At 40.7% G+C, this 12,944-nt stretch overlaps 1 protein-coding gene across 1 annotated transcript in view; it reads right to left on the bottom strand.

The window, feature by feature from the left end:
* Positions 1 to 12,944, bottom strand: part of EPB41L4B (erythrocyte membrane protein band 4.1 like 4B) — a 168,621-nt gene that overhangs the window by 47,115 nt on the left and 108,562 nt on the right. Inside the window, exon 18 of the mRNA XM_057379242.1 lies at positions 10,152 to 10,277. Within this exon, the coding sequence (XP_057235225.1) occupies positions 10,152 to 10,277 (126 nt within the window). The remainder of the gene's footprint in view (positions 1 to 10,151; positions 10,278 to 12,944) is intronic.

Here is a 12,944-nt window from a genome sequence, read left to right as displayed (position 1 = left end):
TCTTCAAATCCATCAAATCCAAATCAAAGGATTTTACAGATATGTAAAAATACTGTAAATGTTATGTAAGACCTTCCATTCAATACAGATTGATATATGAGAGTACGCATAAGAAAAGGAAACAAAGTCCAAGCTGAGTTTCTTCTACACTTTAGCAATGAACTAAAATAAAAAGATCAGTAGGGATACTCAATGCTTGTGGAAACCACCCAAGCTGGGATAGTTTTGCGTTTGTTTTCCCCTTKTGCTAGAAGGAACAAAACCTTCATTGTCATCCCAGACCACTGTTTACCARATCACCAGCCATGGTGGGAAGAGACTGTTCCAGCTTGTCCACACAATTAACTGARTGGGCAATCAAACTGGAACCACTGGAACCTGACAGAAAGTGAACTCTTTTCTGAGTCTACTCCAGCCCATGCAAGCACCTGAGGTGATGAGTTAGAGAGCATTTGAGACAAATCTCTTGGCAGGAAGTTCATCCCTTCCTATTAGAGTTGCTGCACCTTGGATATTGACACCAAACCCACCGTCGGCAGAAAGGGGACCCTCTGACCCTCATCAGGTTTGTCCCTCTCCTAGGGGCAGGTTTACACAGAGGAATTTAGTTTACAGCTAGGTTACTTGGAGGAGAACAGGATCAACTGGAAGTACTGGAGAAGCTCCACTCAAATGTAGTGCCCTTACATATTTGGGTTTAATCTCAGGCAGAGGTTTTCTCAGTCCTGCACAAATACTCCAGAAATTAAGGAATCAGATAAATGTGGGACATAATTACACAGCCACCATGACTGTAACTCAGCTACCAAATGTTTTGCTGCTAAGGTTTTCAGTGAATTAGTGTCACATCATAAATAACTTTGGGATCGGGAATGCAATTAAAAAATTTTAATAAACTTGTAGCTTTAAGAAATTCAGCTCAGCTTTGGAAAACTTTTTTTACTGTGCTCTAGTAGCTCTGTCTAGCATAATGTTTATTCMAAATCTCTTGCTTTCTTGAAAGAAAAGAAACAAAAATTTAAGGACTTGAGAGAAAGCATTGAAAATCATTCTTTGTTGGCATAGATGAGCAGTGGAAGCAATATTTCTTTGTTCCACAGAAATTATAATGCTTTTTATAAAGCTGTTTGGTTTCTGAAARCTGTAAACATGAATCCAGCTGTCAGAAATCTAATACAAAGTCTCTTCTTCCACACTGATGTCTTAACAGGGTTTTATTGTTAAATCTGTCGAGCTAGGTGCTTATTATGTGTCAAATTGGTTACTTTTTAAAACTATAAATTTGAGTTTATTCCAATTTTCACCAAATTAATTGATCTGCATTTTAAGATGCACTTGAACACAGCAAGAAAAAARAGATTACAGTGATCAAGAAAGCAATGCAGGGGTTGTGACCAGTAATAAAATTATTAAAATTCCACCTACTTAAATGCTATAAGCCATGGATCTCATTAGCCAGCTGAGAGGGCTTCACTCTGCTAGACCCTTGATTTCTTCTCAGCTCTGTGGCTACATTACAGCTGCTCTCTTTTCTCTTCTCTGCATTGGCAGGCTAAGCCTGCATCTCAAGAAGTCATATATTCCTATTCCATTGATGAGGGATTTCTCTTGGTACTAATTTTCCCTGTTATTACTCATGCTCTAGAGATCAGAAAAATCTCCTGTACCCACAGGTAAATTCTGCAGACCACTGAGCAAGTAATCCCACTCTGAACTGTAAGCTGAGAGGGAAAAGAAGTGGGGAGGCCTGAACAGCCTCAGGTGATGGGGTCTGCCCTCAGGGTGCCACAGGGTGTGCATTGGCAGGGACAGATTAAGGATGGACTCATTCTTCTCACCTTATGCCTCTCCAACTAYGTGTGGATGCACAGACACAGGAAAATGTTATACCTGCAAACCCTTCCACAAAGGGCTTAATCTAACAGAAACTATACCAGACTTGCTTCTTTGAGGACTTGCTGGCTTTTGAGCTGTTTTTTCAGAAGGAGGTCAGTAAGTCATCAAGGGGCAGCCTGATGCTTTTATTTTTCTTCTTAACACTGCAAATCACAGCCACTATCCACAGAAGGGCTCCCTCAGCCTTACTGAAAAGAMGTGACTGTGAACAAGGGTTATACTTGTAGATAACTCTTACAAGGTAATTCCCAGATAGTTTGCCTTCATTTGAAAACAAGTGCACCTGCTGGGGCCAGGATTTGGGTTTCCAGTGCAGGATGCCCTCCAGCAATGGAGCAAGGGGGTTTATCCAAGGGTACGTAGAGAGCTGGGCAGAGGCTCTCACCCACTCTCACCCACTCAGAGCCCAGCACTGAGCTGCAAGAAAGACACAGGCAGAAGCAAAGCAAGGAACTGCTCAGATCTTAACTAAGGCAAATTCTTTCCTCCCACAGAGGCTGCTGCTCTGAGGGAGAGATTTCTGGGCATAGCAGACCTGGAAGCCTGATTTATACAGAAGCAGATTCATTTAATAATTACCCGAAGAGAAACAAGCTACTCTTCTGGCTATCAGACTGCAAAGCAAATTAAAGGTCAATCCACATAATCCATCCACACAATGCCATTCTTTTTTTTTTTTTTTTTTTTTTTATCTGCACCAAGCCCAGAGCAAAAGCAAAATCATTAATATTCTGATTTCACATGCCATTAACTTTCTGGATAGTGTTAAAAAAAAGGGAAAGAATTATTTTATCATTTTAAGCATTACTTTATTTAGGGACAAGAAACATGACTGGACAGCAATGCCATTTTACAGTCTGTCTTCATAGATGATTGCAAAGAAATACTAGTTTTACCAAAGGATMAAAAGAGGAGAAAAGTACCTAAGTAATATCAAATTTTGCCGACAGGTCTCTAAGGCATCTACCTTTGKGTAGCCTGGGAGTTCTCAGACTGCTTTTCAGTCAGCTCCTGAGCGCTGCAAATCCCTGCTGCTGTCCAGGCAGCTGGGGCCTTTGGAGCCTTAGAGAGGGGGTGGATGCTCCAGGGATGCTACACCAGACTCTGCTGAGCTTTCTAGAGGGGGTGGGAACATATTCTGGCCCATGGGAGTAATCCCATGCATGAATTAAAAAATCCTGGTGGCTGGATTTGCCTAGTGAACAGCAGCTMCTTATGATTTTCTTCTGATGAAAGAGTTAGCCTCAGGACAGTGGAGAATGGGACCTTCAAAGGGGAATTGGTTGCAGTAGGCATTTACCAAGAGAGAAAATACAGTAACGACAGAATTTTGGGTGCAGCCTTCTGTGATTTTGCCTCCAGTGGGGCACTGTGTAAGGCAGTCTGTGTTCTTCATGCCTCAAGCAAACACCATGGGGAGCTTGTGCAATCTCTTCCATCCCAAGGAGCATTGCTGCAGCTCTCACCTCTACTGATCCAAAATAGGATCACCTTGGATAAGAAAAAAAAATGCAGAAAGGATCAGATCACTGCAGCTGAGAGGGAGAGTCAGGTTCTCATCTGAGAAAGACAAGGCTCATAGGAAACATATGATGRCTCTTATTTAGCAATTTCACAAAGTTCTCAGTTGCAGAAAGGAAGGGAGAGCAATACAGCTTTCACATRTTTGGAGATCTTCAAAGGTAAGGAAGCAATGACTCTCACTGCAWTGGCCTGGCAATACTTCTATATCTTGGCTCTTTCTGAATCTGTAATGATGCTGAGGAGGCCTGAATCATATTTGATTTTTCAGCTCTTTATCAACACTTCTATCTTTTGTCAGCCACGCCAAATGTGGCTGATCTCATTAGATAATACAGGCTAAGGAACATGTCATCAGGAAGAATGTTCTGCCAWGGTAAACCTACCTCGGTGATTTAATATGTCAAATGTCTCTTTTCAGGCAGAAAAGCACGATGTTTATGTCTCTTGGGAACAGACTACTCTGGYTTTTCCCCTCTGAGCGAGGCCTGGCACCACAGGCTGTGACGGGGCTCTCACACTCCAAGGCAATTAACAGCACTTGTCTCATCAYGTCCTGGCACTCAGAGACATGCCAGGGAGACACGGCTCACATACMCACAGTGAGCTCTCAGACTCTTGTGACACCATTGCCACGTTTGCCTCCACTGTCCCAGGGAAYAAACTGAAGATCTCATCAGTTCTCACATTCTGTCCGTTTAAAYCCTCATTCTCCTTCTGTACCTCCAGCAAGGCTGCCACATCATTGCCTCAGTTCCCTCCCTGGTTTTGAGGTATCATTGCTGACACACTTGTAACGAGCTGCCATGTATCATATATTCATCACACACAATCAAAATCTTGTATTTTTATACCTGTGGCACCATCAAATTCCTGCGCCCTCACTTACAAAGCTGAGCAAACCTGTTTCCACATAGCAACTGAACACAGAGAACYTGAAGCTGAGCCATTTTTAAATTCCATTGTTATGAACAATTATAACTGATGCGGTGTTGCACTTGCTGCTGTTCCAGTCGAGAGTCCCAGTGCAGTTGCTTCTTTTTACCTAACCTGAAACTTGACAGYGAGTTTATTGCTCATCCAAGTGGGTGACTAACAGCAACAGCTTTAGCGAGGAAGGCACAGTGTACATAAGGAGCTGTGGAAGCTTCCCCCACAGCCTGAACACCTCAGCTGCGACCTGTTATACTCACATAATTTCAGTTCTGATCTCTGTGCAAAGACTGTCAAATTGTGCAGCAGCTCAGTGCTGTGAATAAGGATGGGTGGAGGAAGGGAGGAAAGGAGGAGAGGGAAGCAAACAGAACCTAATTCATGATGGAAGGAGGCTGAAATGTTGGAAAAGCTGATCCTTTCAAGGTACTTAAGTCAACATCTAGTGAAAGCTAAGAATTCCTCTGGGATTCAGAAGGATTTGTTTAAGTCCTATTATGAGAAAGATCGCATATGATTATAAATCCTCAAGTGTCTTCCCCTCACCTACTCTATTTTCATTCATGACCTGATTAGGGTTTGAATCCAGATCTCCTTAAGTGAATAAAGCTCCAAAGACCCAGATTACATAAAGACAGTGTTTTTTTCTCTAGAAATAAATGGCAAAAGCATCTCGACTTGGAAGATCACAAGTCCTTACACTTGAATCTTTCCTTACACTTAAATCTTCCTTTAAACACAAAAAAAAACCAAAGAATCATCAAAAATGTAGCTACAACAGACTAGTACTGTGGATCACCTCGCTTGTGCACCTTTTCTACCATAAATAATTCATAGATCCCAGTCTCATTTACATTGCAGCCATGGCTTGCATCCTTGTGAAGAGCACAGGATGACACCGGTATCCTGCATGACCGGAGGTATTTTCTGTATCATAGTCCAGTCCTTTCCTCAAGCCAACTCTGGGCAGCACAGGCAACCTGCACTTACTCACATATTTGCAATACTTAAGGAAAAAGGACCTGATATTCGGCCTCTACTTGTTTCTAGGACAGGGAGAAAAAAGAGATGGCTATCGACCTGGCCTAAAAATTTACATGTGTATAGGCTTCTAGAGAAAGTTAGTGTGTGAAAGCAGTTGGAGGACTGAAGGTATCTTTGTTCAAGCTAAATGTCCCTTTGTTTACTACAAGAATCAAGGCAGGGGAATCAATGGCTGGAGAACCCAAAACTGGCTGATTGAAGATACCTCTGGCTGGCCAACAGTTTCCATTGGGGTTGAGAAAGGAGAAACAAATGGGATTTTGAATGCTCTTTTGTAAGGAGCCCTGCATCTCCAAACCACCTTTTCTCACCACTTTTTTTCTCAGCAAACAGCCGGTAATGTTCAGCAAGGAACAGCTCAGTAGTAATGTCACCTCTATTTGTCTTCTGCAAACTGCACTGCAAAAAYGTACCTGCAGACTGAGCTCAGCCTGCAGACAAGGGGGAGATGCAAGTGAKGCAAAAATCAGCTGCAATAGAAATSTGAGGGAAACGGGATCCTGCCCTGTGCTAAGCTGCGAGACTCACATCAGCCTCAGGATTTAGGAAAACCTGGGTAACAGGTGTGGAATACGAGCACCGCTTGTCGATGACAAACTGCTAGAACACAGCACACACCGCCTGCCAAAATAAAAAGACCTGCTGAGATAGCTGTGAGATAGCTCAGGAGCCTGTGCTTAATTTTAAGGATAATTAGGATTTGTCCGAAGCCAAAGTGGATATAAATAGCAACTGAAACCTGCAAGTATCTTTTCCTCATCACTTGGGCCGTGAACCGTTTGGCAAAAGGGACTCTGTGATACCAACAAGCGGTGTCTGCTCAATCACAGCATATCAGCACTGACTCATGCAAGCTGCAAAGGGGTTTTAAATGCCAGGGAGAGCTGGTCTTTTGTATTCTCACAGCTCCTTACTGCTGCTTTATATCACTCCCTCCCAAATGAAGAGTCTGGAATAAATGCAAAAAAAAAAAAAAAAAAAAGAGAAGATATGCCAGTTGCTTCACAGTGTTTAGGGCTCTCCTGGAGCTTAATTACGTGGGAACTGTGACTTGCAGTCTTGTCAGCTAAAAGGTGGCAGATCCCTGTGGCACRGTTTGAGAGGTGTGTTGTGAAACACTACTCATTTGCTCTCGCCCTCCAGGTAACTGTATGGCATGCCCTGTGCAAACCACATGTTCCCACAGCTGCATGTGGGCTCCTCATGTTTCTCACCTATGGCTCCTAGATTCAACTTCCAGCATCCCCATGCACACTGCAGTTTSATTCTACATTTAGCTGAGTGGCACAAAAATATTCCATCTTCACTAAATAGAAAACCAAAACACCCTCACTCATGTTAGTTTCCTGCTGCTCCATAACTCTAAAACACAAGCAGAGCTAAGTGATCAGCACCATAACCRTACAAATGTTCTGTCTCTAAGTCAGGGTTATAACTATGGGAAATACATTGTCCCCTAGGAAAGCGATAAACAGCTMTTTGGCAGAATTCTGAAATGAAGCAGCACAGAGTTCATATTCCTGAATACATGGTTTCAAATGGCTAGCATCATTTCCCCTGGTTTCATTTTTTAAATCATAAGCACTGGAATACTTCATTTCTAAGGCTTTCTCTTCCGTTGGTGTCTAGCTGCCATTAAAAAAAAATTACAGAAAATTTCTGTCCCAGCTTATATTTTCCATTTGCAAACATTTACTCCATTCTTGGAATTAACAAGGAACAGCTTCTTCTTCTACTACATGCAGGAGGTGCTTTCATAAACTTGTCACATCCTGATGTTAGTAGCATATGGTATTGAAAATTTTCCTACTGCTTGAAGGGAGAGCTGTTACAAATACTTCAAGCAACAGTTTTWAAATTTTGGATGAGATCCTATAGTGCACCACTATTTTTCTCATGCTTTTAAACCTAACCATGTAATGAAGATGCCCCATTAAAAAGGATGAGTTAGATCATAGAATTTTGGGGCCCTTAGAAGAACATTTCCTTTCAAACAACATGTGCATAAGACAAAGTGTTTCTTTCTTCCTCATTTTACAAACTAGAGGAGCAAATTCTCTTTCTTTTTTCTCTTCTTTTTTTTTTTTTTTTTTTTTTTTTTTTTTTTTTTTTTTTTTTTTTTTTTTTTTTTTTTTTTTTTTGTGCAGTCATGAAATATGGGAATAACTGTGCCCTACATGAGGAAAAACAAGACTGCCTTGCATTATAACTTGAGGAATATAGGCTGTGCCTTACAAAACCTAGATATACTTCTTGCCCTGGCTGCCTAGTAAATTGAAATATGACAGCAGAAAAAAGATGAGATGAGAAATTGGGAGTGCTACGAATAAGGCCAGAAGGCAAGAYTTCTCGGGGATATAATATGGAACTGGCATCAAAAGAGAGAATTGGGCAGAGGATAACATCATTAGTCCTCCAGATATACTGAGCAGCAGGATATGTCACATGGGGTCAAAGAGGGGATCACAGCCCTGGGGGAATACAAGGCCTTAAATAGTTGTCTTCCATGAAGAAAACTATTCCTTATCTGCTGCCACAAAAGGATACTGTGTCTCTCAGCAGTGTAATTCCATCCCAGTTCACTTTTSCTAGAAGTGGCTGATGACTGAAATGCCACTGGAAAATGGCTTAGCTACTGGTATTCAGCTAGTTGTTTGGAAGGCTGGTGGTGGGTGGAGAAGACAACTGGGTGGTTTTACGGCATCTGATACGGGGTTTTATCTGGTCCTCCTGTAGCTGCCTTCCCTTCTGCCATCTTCTAGATAAYAGATGTTGTGTTTCTACTGATTCCTTCACCATGAACATTTTTCCAACCCTTTTMATTTCCTGTGTAGCCACAGCTTCTTATTGTAACAGCTGATCATTGTCTGGTCTCTGCTTGCTTGTTTTTGCAATGTAAATGGGAAGGGTGATCTTTCATAAATGACAGGAGTGGGGCTCAAGTGCAGGAGAACTCATTTCTTGTTACACAGCCAATTTTGTGGATAAGCAGGTAGTTGAATGAGGATTTCTAAGATTAAGGTGACATCCTAATTTACTGGCTATAAATCTTGATCCATACTTTGTTAGCACCGAAAGCTTCAGGGATTTCAAACTGAACTGTATGCCATTATTTTTTCACAATATATGCTATGTTGAAACAGTCTTCCTAAACCTCCTTCCCCTCAAATAATGAGACTTTTCTCATTGAGGCTAAGTCTGCAGACATCTACTTAATCCAATCTGACTTTTAAAGCCTTGTGAAAAACAACACCRGCAAGAAGGAAAAGAGGAATGCTCAGTTTGCTGTGAAAGTTATTTACAGCACAGCAGCAGCTAAAGAATACGGTTATGGCAGAAAAAGCAACACAAGATGTTTTCCCTTGGAAAGTCTCAGAGTGAAAGRATTAAGGCAGGGCAGGTCAATTGAGAGATGCATATATTATGCACATTTCCTATCTTGCCTTAATAATGTTGTATTCTCAACGCAGCAGCACACACTGCTTCCAGCCTTTAACTATCCAGTCAAACATAACCATTGAGAATATTCAGGAGAAAATACAAATAAGAGAATATACAATGACATCCTGTAGAAAAGACATACAGGAAAAACAGAGAGTAAACCCAAGGGCAGAAATATGCTGCATAAAACACAGTTGATAGAACACAGAATTCAGAGAGGTGAGAGAACTGCTTTAAACAAAAAATGAAAAGGAAAAAAAAAACCCCAAACAACTCCCTCCTCCTCATGAGGCCAGATTCATGGTATCTGCTATTGAAATCTAGGGCACTCAGAATAACCAAATTTTGATACTTCCTTAGATCTAGCTAGACCAGATGCAATCTAGCTCTCAAATGAAAGATCTGGCAAGGAGCAACAAATACACAAAGCTGATTGTTAACAAAATCCTTTGTAGGGCAAGTTGACCTGGTATGTTATTGTGAAAAGAAACAAAGCAATGGAAATACCAACACAATTTGTATTCAAAGAAAATAGTGTGCCCAAGGATACCACAGGAACTTGGGATAAGAATTATAACGACCTTTCTACCTCTATTTTTGTTCCTAAAACATTGTATTTGGTTTTATTTCTTTGTGCTGATGGCATTATCTTTTGTCCAAAAACTGCACTTGAACACAGTCACACACTTTAGGTTTCAAAAGATTTACCACTGACTGGGAAAATAATTTTTTACAGTCAATTCTATTTAGCATCAATTTTCAGTTCCATGGCATCATTAAAAGATTGTTTTAGAAACGGGATGTATCTAATGTAAACACTAACCAAGCAGTGAAAATAGAAGCTTGGAATTTAGTTAAAAGCACAAGYAGGAAAAAAAAGCTAATATTTCATACTCAGACATCTAAAGATGATTCCCTGAATTAGGTTGAATCTGGATGTATAGATATTATCATTAGAACACTCTTAACCACAGTTTCCATGAGAGGTGGGTAGCCTCAGAAAACTCCASAGGTTACTCTTCCACAGCTACAAAGTAAGTAAAAGCTACAGTGACAAAACAGATTTCCTGAGGCCATCTTTCCTATTTTCTCAGCCTCTCCTGGCTGTATTAATCATGTCAGTTAGGACAAATTTCCTACTCCCACTATATCAATCATTTTGAGCTACCTGAAGAAACTGCAGAGCAGCTAGAGAATGCTACATCAATGTGTATACTTGACTAAAAATAAGGTGCTTCCTCAGGAACGATGTGATTTTGGAAAAYTGGTGAAAGCTATGCCAAAACTGAAAAAGCAGAGTATTAAACACGGATTACCTGGGCACCTACTCTAAAAGCAGCTTCCACTTGAGCTTTGAGGATATTGCACTTCAAATGATCAGGTACAGATGAAGGTGACACAGGGGCATGAAGAGTCTTTTCTGGTACCTTCTTGTCTTCAACCTATATTTAATAAAAAAGCAGTGACATATATTAGAAATGTAAGTTCATAAAATGATCAAAGGTTAAATTTTTACTTGTAAAACCTTGATTCAGCAATACTGGATAAAACTTCCATATTCAAACCCTGACAGATAYGTCTTAGAAGTTTTCAAAATACTTAATGACTCGCTACTATTTTCAAGACAAGAATAGCCCCAGGGAAGCCTGAGTAATAAAAGCAAGAAAATTATGTAAAGATGCATTAAAAAAGCCCAGCCAGGCCCTGCAGTGGTTCCTCAAACCAGTGATCACACTGAGGAAGCAAAACATTRTCTCAAAATATCCCAGAGCAGGCAGAAGAGCGAACAACACAACTAATAGTGAACGCTGGCTTTTTATACCACCCTTAAAATGCAAAGCTTTGGAAATTAAGGCAGAGAAACGTGAAGGAATCTACACTTAATTGCAAACCAAGCAAAATCTCCTTCACCAGAATGAAAAGAAAAATCAAGGGAGTTTAAACATTGCTGATGCTGTTTCCTCTTGATGTYGATCCTTTACCTACACAGTGCTCTGAATCAAAAATTTTGGCCTCAGGACAGCATTTAGCACCCTCTTCAAACATGACCTAAAGGTTTTGTGCCTTGAACAAACTATATCCAGCAGAAATGCCACATTAATAAACTTYCCATGCAGAAAAGGAAAACAAAAAGAAAGACAATGTAATACTAATGTACTAACAAAGTGGGTATGAAWGAGATTGGGATTGTAAACATGAGCTCTTGAACAATCAAACAATGTTACATATTTTTAAASAATAATTGGGCAATGGTATAACAGCCATTGCAAACTTTCCAAATCTTCCTGGAAGTGAGACCAATTACAGATGAGTAACAGCCTAAATTGTGCATTCATTTTCTGCTCTCATGGCTGAAAAGAGTGAGTGGTTGCACACATYCAGACAGAACAGATATGTAACGCTGTCATTCAGATTTCAGCCAAAACAGGTACAAGGCATTAGTACACCAGATCCAGTGATCCTTGAGGTTCACCTCTGTCAAGTATTTCAAGACAGAATCAATCATCTTTTTAGCCAYTGAAATTACCATATGATTAGCCCTTTGACTTCAAAATCTTTCTCCTTTATCCTTCCTTCTGCCCTCCCCCATGGCATCCCACTGGCTGATGGTAACTACAGTCTCATTGAGACTTTTCTCAGGTCCTTGAATAATCACAGACAAATGGGAATATCAGGATTCGGGGGACACTTTCTGCAAGTGGAGCAAGTCACAAAAGCGATTGTGTTGACTGAGGAAACTGCTCAGCAAACACTGGGGAGGGAAAGAGCCAGAACTCAGCAGAACTCTAYTGAGACCGCAAGATATTTGTGTGTAAGCAAAGTTGTCCTAGCAGCCTTCTGCATCCAAAATGCCATAGSTGCCAGGTATGATTTTGAACAACTGTCTGTTAAAGGACTGCTCRTCATGAGATCTTTTCTCTGGCAAATTTCTAATAATTCTTACATGTTTATTTGTCAAGCTAYATTTACTTCTTTTAGAGGGAGATATTTTTGGACTTCCCATTCTCCCCAGTCTCCTCCTAAGGGAAAAAGAAAATAAATAAAATGAAAAGTGACAGTGTCTAGCTGGAGCAACTTATGGAGCTGTAATCATCTATTCAGTCTTGAATATAATAGTGGTTTGGCAAGTATATGAATAAAAACCCCACCAAACCCAAATATGAAATATTTGACTGGTGTTGTTTCTGGGATGCTCACAAAGCTGAAAAATGGAAATAATAAGAAGGACAAAATTACTTGCAAGGAAGGCACAATTTTTACTTCACCAATATCYTTGGTAGACAAAGTGAACTACTGCACATTTTAAAAAGACTGTTATTACTGTCAACTTTTATGTGTATTGATTTCTAACAGCAGAAAAAACAACACACTAAGCAGTGGCATTTCTAAAGGCCATGCAAAATCCCACCTTTGTTTTAACACTGTATGCTAATTAAATAACATTTAAGTCAAGCAAGACTAAAAAAACTGTATTTTACTTATTATATGAAGACAACCAAGGCTTGTTTAGGAGACACGCTTCTTTCATAACCTGAAATGTTCCCAAGCCCCATCCCTCAGTTATTCTGATGGATACAGAAATTTTTCGGTCTATTGTTCTTCCTCCTCTCCTCCTCCTCCAATTTTTCCACATTGACCAAGAGGAASATAAAAGCTCCCAGGACTGCCCTATAGATGGGAACCTTCAAAAGATCTAAATCTCCTGCTATATTCAGTATTGTGCAGATGACTCCATTTAATGGAGATCCTCAGTGTGAGATCTCACGTGCCAGTCTCACATTGAGATTCTGGAGAAGTCCAAATGCTGATGGTGGCTGACCTGGCTGAAAGAGAAAGCTGCTGCTAGAGGGTGCACACTTCTCAGAAGCCATTCCTGGGTATTCAGCTCTGCTTTAGTCCTTGTTTGGGTCACACTTCAAGGATTTCACCTTCAAGCAAGCAAAATATGCTTTGTTTGCACTGCAAGAGGAGCAGCAGCACCTTCAGTGCCTGGTCACACATGAAGAGCASACATTGCTGCAGTTGCTGCTTGGCCTCATCCTGCTCAGATGCTGAGGCAGCAGCCAGAGGCCACCACGTCCCCCTGCCCCACTGGAAATGCTGACTGC

Source organism: Malurus melanocephalus, unplaced genomic scaffold, assembly GCF_030028575.1.
Source record: "Malurus melanocephalus ecotype Western Australia unplaced genomic scaffold, MMel_1.1 scaffold_395, whole genome shotgun sequence".
Lineage (NCBI taxonomy): Eukaryota > Metazoa > Chordata > Aves > Passeriformes > Maluridae > Malurus > Malurus melanocephalus.
The sequence above is the reverse complement of the archived record's forward strand: the minus strand, read 5'-3'. Positions and strand labels throughout refer to the sequence as shown.